Source organism: Physeter macrocephalus, chromosome 15, assembly GCF_002837175.3.
Source record: "Physeter macrocephalus isolate SW-GA chromosome 15, ASM283717v5, whole genome shotgun sequence".
Lineage (NCBI taxonomy): Eukaryota > Metazoa > Chordata > Mammalia > Artiodactyla > Physeteridae > Physeter > Physeter macrocephalus.
The window spans coordinates 68,543,599-68,561,368 of record NC_041228.1 but is presented as its reverse complement, the minus strand read 5'-3'; the positions used below and the strand labels follow the sequence as shown (position 1 = coordinate 68,561,368).

The 17,770-nt window shown below is 37.5% G+C and overlaps 2 protein-coding genes and 1 non-coding gene across 10 annotated transcripts in view; all 3 read left to right on the top strand.

Moving 5' to 3' along the window:
- Window positions 1-2,713, top strand: part of SGK3 (serum/glucocorticoid regulated kinase family member 3) — a 120,044-nt gene extending 117,331 nt beyond the window's left edge. For 6 of the 8 annotated variants that reach the window (XM_007130858.4, XM_055091074.1, XM_024127001.3 and 3 more), the window contains one exon: window positions 839-2,699. In XM_007130858.4, coding sequence (XP_007130920.1) covers window positions 839-1,009 — 171 coding nt within the window. In that variant the 3' untranslated portion in view covers window positions 1,010-2,699. Of the gene's footprint in view, window positions 1-838 lie in introns of all 8 variants that reach the window. The other 2 variants (XM_024126997.3, XM_007130856.4) reach the window with 1 other exon arrangement.
- Window positions 2,714-7,374: 4,661 nt separating this feature from the next.
- On the top strand, window positions 7,375-7,447 carry TRNAG-CCC (transfer RNA glycine (anticodon CCC)). The gene has a single exon. It is a non-coding gene; the product is annotated as a tRNA-Gly (tRNA).
- Window positions 7,448-11,087: 3,640 nt separating this feature from the next.
- Window positions 11,088-17,770, top strand: part of MCMDC2 (minichromosome maintenance domain containing 2) — a 40,531-nt gene continuing 33,848 nt past the window's right edge. The window contains exons 1-7 of the mRNA XM_007130860.3: window positions 11,088-11,137; window positions 13,543-13,735; window positions 13,823-13,953; window positions 14,031-14,090; window positions 16,154-16,349; window positions 16,961-17,083; window positions 17,203-17,307. Of these exons, the coding sequence (XP_007130922.1) occupies window positions 13,642-13,735; window positions 13,823-13,953; window positions 14,031-14,090; window positions 16,154-16,349; window positions 16,961-17,083; window positions 17,203-17,307 (709 nt within the window). The 5' untranslated portion in view covers window positions 11,088-11,137; window positions 13,543-13,641. The remainder of the gene's footprint in view (window positions 11,138-13,542; window positions 13,736-13,822; window positions 13,954-14,030; window positions 14,091-16,153; window positions 16,350-16,960; window positions 17,084-17,202; window positions 17,308-17,770) is intronic.

The window sequence follows — 17,770 nt, the reverse complement described above, 5'->3', positions numbered from 1 at the left end:
TTGCGGGGCACAGGCTCCGGACGCGCAGGCTCAGCGGCCATGGCTCACGGACCCAGCCGCTCCGCGGCATGTGGGATCCTCCCAGACCGGGGCGCGAACCCGGTTCCCCTGCATCGGCAGGCGGACGCGCAACCACTGCGCCACCAGGGAAGCCCTGTATCCCACTTTTGATCTGTAAATAAATTGGAAGGGGAGAGTCCATTAGCTTGTATCAGATTCGTGAAGGAAGATTGACCACTACCTTTGAGCCTAAGTAGCCACTGTGCTTCATTTCCCAGGTTCCAGTCCCTTTAGGTCTCTAGAGCTAAGGGTGTCACAGCCGAATGCTCAGTGAATGATCTCTGTAGCACAAGAGTCACCTTTCATAATTTTACTTACTGTCCCTTCATTTCTTCATCAAAAGGCTTCAACCTCCCCAGAATTAAGAAACTGGATGGGCAGGCATTTTATGGAAGCGGAGATGCAAAATTTTCTCCTGAAAACCTCCCTGAGCCCCTTTTCTAAATTTAGAGGTGGTGATGGGTAGAGAGAAAGTGGGTCAGTTGCTGGACCCAAGATTCAAATTAACATAGGTGAGGACCCTGTCACGCTAGCCTTCCTCACCCTTATCTTTCGTCCCCCCCCCCACCCAGCAACAAGAACCCTAACTGTAAGAAGGACCTGAATAATGAGAGTCGGGAAGGGAAAAGCAGGAAATGTTTCAAAGACATTGATGGAGTAGGAAGACATCTAAACTTGCCAGGAATAGATAGACAAATTCATGAAGGGGCTTTAATGAGGGACTGAAGTAAGGGGAAAAAAGGTAAGGTGAGTAATAGGATGCTTTTTGACGTTTTAGGCAGGACCAGATGATATCAGGAACTTTGATGCAGCGTTTACAGAAGAAACGGTTCCGTATTCCGTGTGTGTGTCTTCTGACTATTCCATAGTGAACGCCAGCGTACTGGAGGCCGACGACGCCTTTGTTGGTTTCTCTTACGCACCTCCTTCAGAAGACTTATTTTTGTGAGCAGTCTGCCATCAAGAACCCATTGAGCAAATATAAGCCTACAGATGAGATGGAAACTCCTGTTTGTGTGAATATATTCAAATATGTTTAACTAGTGCCTCATTTTTACATGTAATGTTAAAAACTATGAAAAATGTATTTTCTGCTGTATGTGAGAAAATAGGGCATTTCAGAGAACTAAGTTTTGAATTAAAATTTGTATTCTTGTTTATTAAGCTTATTTTTAAACAGAAATTTTAAAAGCTACTGTTCTTAGCATTAACCTATTTTTAAAGAAAACTTTTTTGCTAATGACTGTTTTTTTTTCCCTCTAGGTTTACGCTAACATCTACCCAAGATAGACTGTTTTTTAACAGTCTGTTTCAGTTCAGTTAACATACATTAATGCCTTCGTAGCTCTCTACTTTGAGTTCTCAGATCACAGCTATGCAATTGGTACATGGTTGTTTAAGAAGAAACCATATCTTTCCATAATGAATCACTGTTTGACATATCCATTTCTTGGTAGGATTAAAATATAAAAGCATAGTTAACTCATTGGCTGCTAGCTAATGCTTTGAGTAACTGTTCATTCTGCAGATCAAATTAAGAAGTAACAAAAGGAAATCCTATGCTTTTGAAATACCAGTTCAAATTTGTGAATTATTTTTCCTCTGGAGGAAAAGTAAAAGTTTAATAGTTAGAAATTTTAAGTATTCCCAAAGCTCTGAAGGGAAATAAAGTACTGCTGGATTTTTTTTTTAAGGCGGTGCCAAAAATGAATGTCTCTGTGTCATGTATTTATATTACCAATACATTCTATTTATGTTCTTTTTGGTCTTTTGAATATTTAATATATTGTTAAGTAGGTCTAAATCTTGGTATTTGTTTTTGCAAATAGCTATTCAAAACTATCTTCCTAATTGGTTGATAAGTAAAAAATATTGCACTGTCTAGAGTATTTACCTAATTGGGAACTAAAAAGTAAAATAGCAAGTTATAGGTCAGTATAAATGTATACAGTTTTACTACAATGTAACAAAAGTTAAAAATAATTTAGGCAGATGCATAGTCAGTATCTTATGTATCTTAGAAAAAGTACAGGAAGCTGACCTTAAAATCATACTAAAAACGAACTAACTTGTATACTTGTAATTGTAAAAAAGAATATCTACAGAAAAACTAAAACTCATGCTTACCTTGGGATTCTGATTCTTAGTTTAGAGATTTTTCAGGTCTTGTAGGAAACTGGAAGAGTTTAGTGACACAGTTTTGATGCTTCAGGAACAAGCATACTTTCCATGTATTTTCTCTTGAGAAAGAAATTACAAAAACTTTCACACGAATACCCTTTAGCGTAAAATTGTTCAGCAGAAGGGGGGGAGGCAGAGTGTACTTTTGTTAGATTAGTAATGTTTGCATCCAATACACTGAATCTTCCTTTAGAGGTAAGACTTTAATAGCGACACTGTAAATATTTGGTTTATTTGGCACTACTGTAAGTTCTGCTTTTATACAAAGCTCTTTGCTTATTATAAAACAAAAACTGTAGTTTCTTGTATGATTTTTTTTTTACTCAGCCGTTCCTTAATTAAACTGCCAAAAATAAAAGTGCAATATTGTATATTTTTAAGAACAAATTTTAAACAGAATATTGATGTTTCTCAGATCACAAGAAATACAAATCTTATATAGTATAATAAAAACTAGCAAAAAGATTAATGATCATCTAATGCCTGCCATTATTTTATCTTGTTTATTTTTTATTTTTTTAAATTTATTTATTTATTTAGTTAGTTTTGGCTGTGTTGGGTCTTCATTGCTGCGTGCGGGCTTTCTGTAGTTCCAGCGAGTGGAGGCTACTCTTCATTGCGGTGCAGGGGCTTCTCATCGTGGTGGCTTCTCTTGTTGCGGAGCATGGACTCTAGGCATGCGGGCTTCAGTAGTTGTGGCACACGGGCTCAGTAGTTGTGGCTCGTGGGCTCTAGAGCCCAGGCTCAGTTGTGGCGCACAGGCTTAGTTGCTCCACAGCATGTGGGATCTTCCCAGACCAGGGCTCGAACCCGTGTCCTCTGCATTGGCAGGTGGATTCTTAACCACTGCGCCACCAGGGAAGTCCCCCTGCCATTATTTTAAATTAAAATTGGTGATGCTTACAATAGTCTTTACAAACTAATTATTCGTATATGTAAGGGAGAGAAGTATAAAATTTTAACTAAATATTTGGGCATACATAGAAATTTCTTGATTATCATAGGCCTACATGTTTAATACTCAGGGAACAAAATCTCTTCCAAGTTTCAAGTTTATTTTTTTTCTCAGAGCATGCTAAGTCTTTTAGAAAAAGGTCTGCCCTTTGAATAGTTGAACCATTTCATGGTTATTGCCAAAATAAACTCAAAGGTCTAAATGAAGAAGCCCTGACCTTCTTCATGTTACACATAACCTCTTATTGCCTATGGTACAGTGTAGGGCTTCCCAACCATTGTCATGTCACAGCACACACTGAAAATTACAAAATTTGGCACACGTGGGGAGAAGTGCCAGCTGACGTAGATGCTGGCAGCAGGTACTCTGCTCAAAAGTTTTTATGCCAAAATAATTTTTGAACTTATGAGCCAACAAACACTGTTGGGATATAATTTCAGCAATGGCAAATGTTTCAAAAGTGATTTAAATATTTGAAATATTTATTCCTATAAAATTTTATCACTATAAAAATTTACCATTGCCAATATCTTTTGGCATACCTGAAACTTTTATAGTGATTATCCATAGGCATAATATTACAGACCTTTACACAGATATTTTATGACTCATTCTTTGGTACATCACATACTGTATGAAAAGTGGGAGTGGTATGTGGGAACATTTTTAGTAGTGCTGGCATGATTTTCAATAAAGTGTGTTAAAATTGATAACTTACTTCCTCGTGTATGTAGTTTGGAAGTTAGCTCTGTTTTTGAAGTGGGATTTTCTGCCACTTGCCTCCAACAGCAGTTTCTACTTTTGTTGGTTTTTAAAGATTATTCTGTATCCCAAGGAGACTGTTCATTTATATGAAACCCCAGAGTGTACATGGATGAGTTTCAAGTGGCATGAGTACCTTGAAAAATATACCAAGTTTTGTGTGTAAATAAAATCGACTTGGGGCAGGGAGTGCTGCATAGCTTTGTTTAGATGATCAAAAGGATTTACTGCTATAAAAAGACTGGGTTTCTTCTCTGCCACTTTTGTTCCCCTTCACTACCTAATATTAAGAGGATTTGCTCTCTAATTTCCCTGAAAGCATTCCAATTGGAGATTTATATCACTTATTTAGCATTTTTGGTGCAATTTTATATAATCACCCATTTGTAATTCATTAAACATATTCCTTAAAGGGACCCCCCTATATAAAAGTATTTCTTATTTCACTATTTCTTTGCATTATGCCCATTTTTACAGAGGTACTTAAGTCAGAAAGAAATATAGCTGTCTCAAAATGGTAACTTTTTGATAATTTACCCAAAATCAAGATAGTAGAGAATAGTTTAAAGCAATATTATACAAGGAAAAAAAGCAAGTATAGAAGTATAAATTCAGAGTGGTATTTATAGCAATGAAGTAACCAATCAAAGGATCCTACAAATAAGTTATTTTTACATATTGTACTGAAAATGACGGATCACCATATGACTCTGATGGGAATAGTGTAAAACAAAGAATTAACATTACTCTACATAACCCTGCTTACTGTAACAACAATGCCCATTTGGTGTTTTTACTAATCTTGTGTTTAAGTGTGACTGAAGTTTTTGCTGTAAATTCTCTTGCAGGAATATATCTCAGATTCATCCTTTTTTTCTAATAAAATTTCAGTATTTCCACCTTATTAGGGAGCAGAGATTTCCACTCAATTTTAGTTAAATCTTTATGGGGAAGTCAACAATGAGTTGTCAATATTCAAATGTTTTTATGTTTTATTAGTTAACTCTTGGAATCCAGAAGGCTAATATACGGTAAAAGAGACCCACTCAAGGTCAAATTTGATCTCAGTGTGTTGGAGTTTTGGTTCTTTCCAGGTAGTAGTTTATATAGCCTTGCTGTGTTGAATTTTTCTCTTATGCCTCAATGACAGCTTACTTTGTTAATGATTCATTGATGCTGCACGCTGACACTTCTGTAATTTACTTCAGTAAGATAGCCCCTCGTGATGTGCTTCAGTTAGATATCAGAAGCAAAGCTTTGTGTTTGTCAAAACTCTTATGACTTTAACACTTGAGTGCTGTGCACTTTGCTGTATATACAGCAAATTAAACCTCAAAGAAAAATATTAAAAGGGAAAATAAAGTCAGTTACATGTAAGACAAAAAAGTTAAATCATAATCCTGTCATCTTAAGTATTGTAGCCATTGTACCACATGACAGAAGAGAATCAGGAATTTGGTTCAAAGGAAAAGTTAAAGTGGGGAAGAGGTGGAAATAGCATAACCCAAGCAATGCAAGTACACAAGAATGCGTGACAGGGGCTTCTGTTTTCCAGCTTCACGTGGAAGGAGCTTAGAAGTTGCCAGGTAAAAAAAGCTGAACAAACATCAACAACCTTTCTTGGGTACAGATGACAGTGGACGACATAGGACAGACTGCTGCCCCCAAGACTGGAGAGACCGATGGGCAAATACAGGGATCTGTGGCTTTACTGGAACAGAGGCAGCCACCACAGGAGCCAGTGCAGGGGTAGGAAGACCTGAGCTGTACTGACAAATTGCTGGGGGCTAAGTGCACAACTTTGAGACTTCAGAAGTCCAGGAGAACCTAGTCACAGGGATCCCCACAATTTTATTAGATTTACCTCCTGGGGCTCAACCAACTTCTCACAAATATTAAAGAAAAATTCCTTTGTGCTTCCAGCAGGAGGAGGGAAAATGAACCATTTTCAAATATGCCAGAGCACTGTGTTCTTAACAAGGCCTGCCCTCAGGAGAAACTAGTTAATCAGAACCTGACTGGCAGGGTTTTATCAGAGCCTAACTGAGGTGGGGGAAAGGAAATACCCAACTCCAGTTCATTCCAGCCATCCTAACCCACCTAATACGGGGCGGGGGGCGGGGGGCGTAGAAAACTGAGAAAGACACTCAGTTTGTGGGACAACTACAAAAGATGTAATATACATGTAATGAGAATACCAGAAGGAGAGAGAAAAAAGAACAGAAGAAATATTTGAAGCGATAATGACAGAATTTCTCCAAATTAATGTCAGACACCAAACCACAGATCCAGGAAGCTCAGAGAACACCAAGCAGGATAAATGCAAAGACGACAAAACAAAACTATAGCTAGGCATATATTCTCAAACTACAGAAAATCAGAGACAAAAAATCCTGAAAGAGGCCAGAGGAAACAAAGATGTGAATTACATCTGACTTCTCAGAAACCATGCAAGCAAGAAGAGAGTGGACTGAAATATTCACAGTGTTGAGAGAGAAAAAAAACCCCACCAACTTGGTGAAGGAGAAATAAAGACTTCCTCAAACAAAAATTGAGGTAATTTGTTGCCAGTAGACCTGCCTTCCAAGAGAGTTTAAAAGAAGTTCTTCAGAGAGAAGGAAAATAATATAATTCAGAAACTCAGATCTACATAAAGAAAGAAAGAAGGAACCCAAGAAGAAATGTGAAGGTAATATAAAAACTTATTTTTTCTTATTCTTAATTGATCTAAGAGATAACTGAAATAATAACAACAATGTATTTGATTATGTATGCTTACGTATATATCATATAAATATGCTTGCTTATGCTTTTACATAAGTAAAACAAATGACCATGATACAAGGAATGAGGAGGAGGATGTAAGATTATTGTTATTATAAGGTTTTCACACTAAGGTACTTCACTATACTATGAAGCAGTGTCGTTTGAAAGTGGGCCTTGATTAGTTGTAAATGTATATTTACAGTCTAGGACAATCAATTTAAAAAAGGAGAAAAGTTAACTGACAGCTAAGAAAGGAGAGAAAATGGAATGAATTAAAATCACAAAAGGCAGAAAAAGAAGAGAAGACAAAAATAGGAATGAGTAAAAAGGCAACAAATGGAAAGCAGTAACAAATATGGTAGATATTAATCCAACTATATCAATAATCACTCTGAACATAAGTGGTCTAAATGCACCAATTAAAAGGCAGAGATTTTTCAGAGTGGATCAAAAAACAAGCCCCAACGACATGTCTATAAGAAATCCACTTTAAATATAAAGACACATACGGATTAAAAGTAAATGGATGGAGAAAATATATAGCATGCTTATACTAATCAAAAGAAAGCAGGAGTAACTATATTGATTTCAGACAGAGTAGACTTCAGAGAAAGGAAGGTTATCAGGAATGAAGAAGGACATTAGGGACTTCCCTGGTGGTCCAGTGGTTAAGACTCCGCACTCCCAATGCAGGGGGCCCAGGTTCGATCCCTGGCCAGGGAACTAGATTCCGCATGCCACAGCAAAGATCCCGCATGCCACGACGAAGATCCCACATGTTGCAACTAAGACCTGGCACAGATAGATAGATAAAACAAACATGATGATAAAGGAGTCAATTCTCCAAGACATAACAATCCTTAATATGTATGCACCTAACAACAGGGTATATAAAGCTACATTAGGCATGCTTCAACACCCATCTCTCAGAAATGGACAGATCCAGCAGGCAGAAAATCAGCGAGGACATAGTTGAACTCAACAACACCATCAATCAACTGGATAGAAGTGACTTCTGTGGACTGCTTCATCCAAAAATAGCAGATAACACATTCTAATCAAGTTCACACAGAACACTCACCAAGATCAAATTCTGGGCCATAAAAAACGTAGTTTACCAAATTAAAAAGTATAGAAATCATATAATGTCTGCTCTAAAACCACAATGGAATTAAACTAGAAATCAACAACAAAAAATAACTGGAAAGTCCCAGTTATATACATGAAGATTAAACAACATACTTAAAAATAATACATGGATCAAAGAAGAAATATCAAGAGAAATTTTAAAATGCTTTGAACTAAATGAAAATAAAATCAAAATGTCAAAATTTGTGGATACAAAGAAAGTAGTGCTAAAAAAAAAAGTAGTGCTTAGAGGGAGATTTATAGCATTGAATGCATATATTAGGAAGAGAGATCTAAAATCAAGAATCTAAGTTTCTACCTTAGGAAACTAGAAAAAGAAGGGAAGGCAGAGGGAACTCTCTGTAACTTTTACTCAGTTTTGCTGTGAACCTAAATACTGCTCTAAAAAAATTAAAAGAAAAAAGCATGAGAGCAGGTCCTGTGTAGCTGCTGAAAAAATGGGAGAGGGGATGAGAATGGAAAGGGAAAGGACTTTGATTTGCATAAAACAGTCCTCTTCCACACCACCACCCCCAAGTTAAAAAATTAAAATGAACCTATCGCTTATGAAGTATTCATCTTTATGAATCTGCCTAACAAATGCCCTATATGAGTGTACCTAAAAATAAATGTTGCTTCTTGCATAAGTTACTAGTTTTACACATGGGATATCTACTTTAAAATTTCAACCTATTGGGGGGCTTCTAATTCTCAACCTGCCACTGAAAATTTGTGATGTTCAGTGATATTCTGTAATAATAAAATGCTGAGTATTTACAGCAGTGTATCAATAAGTTTTGGTTAATCAGTTAAGCATAACAATTCATTTCCATGCCAAAGTAATAATGGAGTTTTAAATCAACCAAGTCCAGTAGAATCTTCTAATAGGTTTTTATGTTTTTAATAATACTTTAAAATATGTTAGACATAAGAGAAGCACTTAAAATTTTAAGTATTCAGTCCACTACTGCACATTGCAAACTCTGAAAATGACAGTGATATCTAGAATCAGAATTTCAATGCTTCTTATTTGACTGGTAGGGGAGAAAAGAGAAGACTCCTCAGGGTTTCCAAGGAGGACTGGAGCGGCTGCTTTCCTTATTAAAAACAGATTGGCGGGACTTCCCTTGTGGAGCAGTGGTTAAGAACCTGCCTGCCAATGCAGGGGACACGGGTTCCCCTGCAAAACTTTAAACTATATATGAATACCTTTTTGAAGAATTGATTCTACCATAAAACACAAGATCCATCAGCAGACCATAGCCTAGTTCTTCTCATCTAAAATAGCAATAGTGTTCATGACCACAGAATTGTAGTACAAGACAGTTTTAACAGCCCTTTGCTGTCGCAAATTGATTTCTAGTTCAGCAAAATATTTTCCTCACCTCGTCACTCATATAGATTATATTCCCCCCAGAGAAACAAATTCTGTGGTGTTTTGTCAACCCTGTTAAATACTAAAGGGGTGGCTTCAATTACTTTTCCATGGCATGTGGTCCAACCTTCCACCTCCTGTTGCCCCTCCCCCATGCATAACTGTACCAAGTAATACGGGGGAAGACTCAGCACAAGTTTTGGTTTTTTGCTAACAGCTTTATTGATATTTAATTCACATACCTTAGAATTAACCCATTTGAAGTGTCAAATCCACTGGCTTTTGGTTTCTTCAGAGTTGTGCAACTATCTCCACAATCAATTTTGAACGTTTTCATCACCTTGAAAAGAAACCCTGTGTGGGTGGATTAACAAAATGTGGTATATACATAAAATGGAATATGATTCAGCCTTTAAGAGGAAGTTCTGACGTGCTATGACATGGATGAACCTTGAAAACATTTTGTCAAGTGAAATAAGCCAGTCACAAAGGACAAGTACTATATGATGCCACTTCCATGAGGTACCTAGAGTAGTCAAATTCATAGAGACAGAACATAGCATGCTGGTTGTCAGGGGCAGGTGGGAGAGTGGGGAGCCGGGAAATGGGGAGTTACTGTTTAACGGGACCGAGTTTCCATTTGGGAAGATGAAAAAGTTCTGGAGGTGGATCGTGGTGAGGTTTCACAATGTGAATGTACTTAACATCGCTGAACTGTACACTTAAAAATGGTTAAATGGTAAGTTTTTTTAAAATTAATTTTTCTTGTATTTATCTATCTATTTATTTATTTTTGGCTGCGTTGGGTCTTCATTGCTGTGTGCAGGCTTTCTCTAGTTGGGTCAAGTCGGGGCTACTCTTCGTTGCGGTGCGTGGGCGTTACTCTTCGTTGCGGTGCGTGGGCGTGGCTTCTCTTGTTGCGGAGCACGGGCTCTAGGCACGCAGGCTCAGTAGTTGTGGCTTGCAGGCTCTAGAGAGCAGACTCAGTAGTTTTGGCCCTCGGGCTTATCTGCTCCACGGCATGTGGGATCTTCCCAGACCAGGGGTCGAACTCGTGTCCCCTGCATTGGCAGGTGGATTCTTAACCTAAAGTGGTAAGTTTTATGTATATTACCACAATTTAAAACAAAAAAACCCATACCCAATAGCAGTCACTCTTCACCCCTTAAGCCCCAGGCAACCACTAATTTATTATTTTCTCTCTCTCAGATTTGTCTATTTGGGACATTGCACATAAGCGGAATCATACAATATTTGGCCTTTCCTATCTAGCTAAATCTTTTGCTTTGCATAGTATTTCCAAGGGTCATCCATGTTGTAGCACATTATTAGGACCTCATTCCTTTTTATGGCCAAATAACATTACGTTGTATGGATATACCACATTTTATTTACCCATTTATCAGTTGTTTCCACTTTTTGGCTATTATAATACTATAAACATCAATACTATAAAAATTCACATATAAGTTCTTGTGTCAACATATGTTTTATATTCCCTCTCATATTATCTATGTATAATATGTAATATGTGACATGCAATTGTTGGGTCATATAAAGAACTCTGGTTCTTCATCAGGGCAAGTATTCCAAATTGTCTCCACCGTTTTGCATTCCCACCAGGAGAGTTTTTAGTAAGTTTTTTAAACAAACAGGGACACCCTTGGCCTGCGATAACAACGAAAACCGAGGGTCTCTATCTTTCGCTCTGTCCTTTGCCCCTCAGGGAGGAAGCACGAGCGACTCTATTAAAGAGGGTGGAGGGCATGTCAGGGTAGTTGCCTTGGTGACCGGAAGGGGCGGTCCCGGCAGGCTCCGCGCCGCCAACGGCCGGGAGGTGCGCGCATGCGCGCGTGGGCCTGCTGGTTCCCGGGCTCGGGCTTGAGGTGGCGCGCGACGGGCGAAGCTCGGTGGGTGCAAGAGCCGGGGGGGGCGGGTCACACACTGCTGGGCTGGGGTCCGCAGTGCTGGAGGTTGCTTCTGAGGGTGGGACAGGCCCTGGAGGCCAGGGTGTGAGGCCGGATTCGCTTTCCATCCACTTTGGTTGTGAGGTGGTTTCGTGCTTCCGCGGCCCTCAGAGAAGACACGCCCCGCTTCTGTTTCAAGGGAACCAACACTTGGGTTCTTTAGGCTGTGGGAAAACCTGTAGAATTTTATCCCGGTTCGCTTATTGGGTGCTTTTCCAAAGGCGTCCATGTCTTTTCCTCCACTTTCCCATACCTTGGAAATGCATCCCCTCCCAGGACGACGCCCGCTTTACCCAGGTGGTGCCCAGAGCAGCGTTCTCTCTAGCCTTTTTTAAGTTTCTGAACGCCAGGCCCTGGTTTATGTCGTCCTAGTGCTTCTATCTGGATGTCCCAGGAGCCCGTCAGAGTCAGCATATTTCAAAGGAGCTTTACCTTATTATTTCCCTCCTCTTTTCCTGGCTTCCATATTTCCATTAAAGCGGCATCATCCACCCACCCTCACAGACCGGATACCATGCCCAGGGTGAAATCTTTTAAAAAAATGTCTGGAATCCATCCCCTCCACTCCATTTCACCCCTAATGCCCTGGATTGGGCCATCCATCTCCCAGGACTATTTTCAATACTTAGAAACTGATTATTGACAATTCTTCCTGTGTGCCAACCCACTTCCCGCACTGGCGGCAAGTACTGATTTACAAAATAAAAATCTGACCATATTACTCACCTGTTAAAAACTTTGATGGTTTCCCTTTGTCTGTATAATTATCGTGGACTTCAAAATTTTTCAATCTGGTTGAGCTCCACCCAGCCATTTCCTTTTTAGCAGCCTCCCTTCATTCGGCCCCGGAAACCTTATGTTCTCATGAAGCACAGATGTAATGTTCTGAACACAGCACACACTTTAAGATCGTTGAACTTAGGGCCACAGAGAAATAAACTCCGAAGTTTCTCTCCCCACTCCCTCCCACCGTGCGTCCCTCCACCCCCCGCCATATAATAGGGAGAAGGACAGTCTCGATTACTTTTCTTTGGAAAGTGACCTGAACTCCAAGGAGCAGGGGTATGGATTCAACAGTGTAGGTCTGAAAATTAGGGGAAAGGGGGATTACCGCTATCCTTGGAAAACTTCCTCTTCCTCTCTTCACCTCTCCTTCAATTAGTGACATTTTACCTATCAAATGTCACCTTTAAAGTAGAATTTATCACTTCATGTCTATGTACCCACTGTATTAAATCAAAATGTCCTAAAACAATAGAAAATATTATGACCCCTACACGAGGATGACCCCAAATTTTGTGAGCTATTTCGTGTATGTTGTTCCTTCTTTGCGCTCTAGTACATTAATATTTCTTTAATAGCAGGTAAGTTGTACAGAATTATAATTTTTTACATATCTATTTTCCCTCACTGTACTCTCTGAACAGTAGGGACCATATTTTACTGATCTTTGTATCCCCAGTGCCTATAGGACAGTCTGATATCCAATAAATAGTAAATGCCCAATAAATACTTGATAACGCATAAATGTGATAGTCATTATTTCTGACTTCTCTAAATTGGCAGCCATTGAAGGCAGGATTCAATCTTAATCATTTTATCCCTAGACCCGATTACAATGTTAGGCATATATTGTTTCCAATTGGTGTTTGCTGTCTTTAAATGAATTTTATGTATTCCACTCTCATTACTATGGTTTAATGTTTTATGTTGGTCACTGATAGAAAATTTAAAGCCAGAAGAGGCCTTATCATCTAATACAACCCCTTAATTTCCTACAGATGAACCAAGAGAGGTTGGGTGATTTACTCATAGCAATTAGCAAATGCTGGATCTAAATCCAGGTTTTCAGACTTCTTAGGCTAGCTATACTTTGTTACTTATATTGAATTTGTGAAACAGCTTTTACCACTTTCATTTTTTTAAACAATGCCTGCAAGGGGACCTCATTATCCAATATTAGTTTCAATAAGCATTTTTTGGTATACCTACTCTGTAAAGAGACATTTGAGGCTCCTGTTCTTAAATTTGAAATCTTATGGAGAGTCTCATAACCTAGTGTTGATAAAAATATCATTTGGCAAGTGAAACTAGTTTTGTTTCCCTTTGAGTAGGATTTTTTTTTTTCTGCACCACACGGCTTACCAGATCTCAGTTCCCGGACCAGGGATTGAACCCAGGCCATGGCAGTGAAAGCCCGGAATCGTAACCACTAGGACACCAGGGAACTCCCAGGAATGTTTTAAGTTGGAAATTTTACCTCATTTTATTTCACTCTCAATTTTACATTTAATAGTTTAAACAGTTTTATTATAGATCCTTAAATGTAACTTTTATTTTATTTCTAGGTGTTCTTGTCTTTTCTATGAATTTCACTCTCTGTAGTCTTCACCAGCAAATGTGGTTTAATCATTCAGTAAAAGAGAAGAGTCATTAACTAGGAGAAAATGTCAAATCTAAAAATGAAAGAGGCAGCCCTTATCTATCTTGACAGAAGTGGAGGCCTTCAAAAGTTCATAGACAATTGCAAATCCTACAGTGGTATGTTCAGCAAAGTTGACTTTATTTTAGAAACTTTAAAGTCCTACGTATAACTGTCCTCATTTTTATATTTGTGTATTTTTACAGATTCAAAACAAAGTTATGCTGTCTATCGATTCAGTATTTTAATAAATCCCTCTGATATTATTGAGTTGGATGCTGAACTTGGAAATCATATTTTACACCAGCCCTTAAAAGCTGCTCAAGTTTTTCAATCAGTAAGTTAAAGAAAGAAATAATTTTATGCCACATGGAATTTTTGCTAACTTTTTTGGTTTTTTGTTTGAAATCACAGGTCTGTTTTATTGCTGTTAAGACTCTCTCATTAATTGGACAATTACAGACTGAAGCTCAAGTAAGTTTTAGTTAAATTTAACAAAGAAAACTAAGGTACAATACTTTCAAGATACCTTGTAAATAAATATTTTTATATTCATATATATTTTTTGTTTAAACATATTTTCAGAGTTTGATTATCTTACATACGCATCTTTACTTCCTGTTTTATCACTTATAACATTAAACATTTTTATAATAAAACATTTCAAACATACCCCCAAATAAAGAGAATAATACAGTGAACCCCCATATATCTATCACGCAGATTTAATAGTTTGCAATATTTTGCCATACTGGCATCGTCACTTTTTTTCTGAAATGTTTTAAAGCAAATCTGTAAAATACATTCTGTATTTCACCCCTATGTACTTCGGTATGTATCAACCTCTAAAAATTGCGGACTTTTTTGTTGTATAACCACAATGCCATTATTACCATTTACAAAAAAAATAATAATTCCTTGGTATCATCTAATATCCAGCCCATATTGAAATTTACCCAATCGGGGTCTCAAGACTGTCTCACAGTTGATGTGTTCAAGTCAGGACTAAAGCAAGTTACACACATTATAACTGGCTCTTACATCTCCCTAAGTCTCTTTTAATCTAGAGCCATTTCCTCTCCCTCCCTTTTTTGCCATTGAATTTTTGAAGGAACTAGTTAATTGTCCTGTAAAATGTCTCATCTGGACTTGTCTGATTATGTTCTTGTAGTATTTAACTTATACCCCTAGACACCAAATTTCTGGGAAAAAAAAGTTGGCTCTAAAGACTTGCTTAGATTCAAATTCAACTCATTTTGATGAGAATATATCATAGTGTCATGTGTTTCATACTGCCCTACATTAGGAGAACTGTCCTATTTGTTATCCCACTTTTAGCAATGCCACAGTTGATCAGTGGGTGCAGATGATGTCAGTCTGATCCCTCCAATATACAGTCTCCCATCAACTGTCACCTAATGGTTTTTGCAGCTCTTGATAGTCATTGCCTAGATTCCATTATTTCATTAGGAGTTTCAAAATTGTGATTTTCCTAATTTTAGCAAACTTTCTATATTTATTAGCTGAAACTATTCTGTAAGAGAGGTTTTTCCTCTCATCAACTATTTGGTTACCCTGCAATAAAATTTGTACAGGAAAAGCAGAAGAAATGTTTGATTCTTTCCATTTATAAATTTTTAGAGTGATGAGTTGAAATATAGCAGCCTCCAATGATGACCAATATTTTTTGTTTGTTTTTCCTTTTTTAAATTATGAGGAATTACATGAATTTTTAAATATATCTGATAGGTTTCAATGAATCTTTGTCATTCTTTTTGATGCCTATATTATCTAACTTTGGTCATTGGGAGCTCCTTAAAGTTTGTTCTTATGCCTTTTGACACATTTCATTAGTTTTTAAGCCCCCCTGGTTTCTGTCACAAGGAGATGCACAAGGAGGTCCATCTGGTGTATGTTCTGCCCCATGGAATCAGCCATTTCCCCTAAGGAGCTCTGGTTCCTTTTCGTGAGAAATTATATTTAGAGATCTGGGCACTAGAAGTGTTTGTTGCTATTGAGTTGTCATTGTTTTATAAATAAGTCTTTTCAGTGAATATAGTGAGAAAATGTGTATTTTTAAAGAAAAATGAGTTGATAATGATATTTTCAATTAAAATGTCAGATTATAAGGATTTTGCATCTTTTTTTTTTTTTTTTTTTTTTGCGGTACGCGGGCCTCTCACTGTTGTGGCCTCTCCCGTTGCGGAGCACAGGCTCCGGACGCGCAGGCTCAGCGGCCATGGCTCACGGGCCCAGCCGCTCCGCGGCATGTCGGATCCTCCCGGACCGGGGCACGAACCTGCGTCACCTGCATTAGCAGGCGGACTCTCAACCACTGCGCCACCAGGGAAGCCCCAGGATTTTGCATCTTTAATTTTATATTTAAATCACTTTTCTCTTAATGCTCAAAAGATTGTTTCCTAATACTACTAACAAATTATCTGTTTGATTTAACCTACAAATATACTTACTATATTGTAATGCAAGTCCAATTGGATCTGCAATTTTTATTAATACTATTTTTGTGTTCTTATTAGATTAATATACTGCTGAAGTTAACACATTTACCTCCTCTGCCAAGTTATAGTCTTGATCTTTGTGAGTTTCCGCTTGATTATACATCTCAAAGATTTTATATGATGCAAGGAATTGTGATTGCAATGACAACTGTAACTAAGTATACACAAGGTGCAAGATTTCTTTGTTCAGATGAAGCATGCCCTCTTTCAAAAGGTAAATATTAAAATGTAAAATCAAAACAATTTATTGTTTAATCTTAAATCATGTTTACAATTAGTTAAAAAACATTCACAGCATAGAAAGAATGGAGTAAAATTAGGTGTCTCCTAATGTTTACAAGTCTGCTTTGCATAATCTTGAAACTTGTTCTTTCTTCCACACCTCTCCCCTATAATTTAACAGATGCTCTTGTGTTGCTGAAGTACTTGTTTTTCTCACACGCTGTTTCGTGACTGTTCATGCTGTTCCCTCTACATGTAATGTCCTCTCTCAACCCTTTGGCTTAACTTCCAGGACATCCTTTCCATTCATCCCTGCCTCTTATTGGGTTGGATGCCTCTCCTCTCTTCTCTCTGAACACTTTGTATATGAATACTGCATATTGAAATTATCTGTTTCTTATTGCCACTATTGAAATTGTGCACTTAAGTATCCATATCACCAGTGCCTGGCAAGAAATAGCCATGCAATAAATGTTAATTGAACTGCTATGAACCCACATGCAAAACTGATTTAATTGTATGTTGAATTAGATTCATTTTAAAGGATTGAAAATGGAAAGCTAAATCTGAAGGCAAATTTAGCTTAACTCTGTTTTCTTTCAGGATTTCAGTATATAAGAGTGCATGTACCCGGTGCTACAGAGTCTGCAACAGTAAGAAATGACTTTTTGTGTAATCTATGTTCATCTTCACTTCAAGAAGACAGAAAATTTAGAGTACTTGGTGGTAAAAATGCATTTACGTTTTACAATTACAATTTTTAAAATAATGTCTGATATTTTAATGCGGAAATTAAATTGAGTATATATTCTAATAACTGATTCTTTTTTACTCTTTGCCTTAAGATAAACAGATAGTTGAAATAATTACCACAAAGGCACTTCATGCTTTTCAAGGATATTCTAATAACCAGCCATTTAGGTTTCAATCTCTCACAATCTTCCTCAGAGGTAAGTAAGTTCTGTTTGCACTAAAATATATAAACTATATAATTGACTTGTTTATGCTTATATATTATAAATGGTACTTCAAAAGCTTGAAAATAATAGGTCTTCTCTTTCTTGAGTATTTTCAAGAGTCATATTTAGCTAATGTAGCAATTATTCATTCAGTCATACAACATTCGCTTAAGATATTAGCACCTGCTATGTCTCAAGCACTATGCTAAGTCTCAGGGTCACAATTATTTACAGTAATAATCTTCCATTATTGTATGTGTATGTCTTATATAAATATTGGAGTTAGTGTTTTAAAATATAAGCTTCAGGAGGGTAGGGACTAGGGTTTTTTACTGCACATAGTAAAACCTCAATAAATATTTGTTAAATAAATGAATGAGCATCGACATATGATTTACTGTTGAGAACTGCATGTGTAAAGACCTGTGAGTAGACAGATTCTGTCATAAAGGAG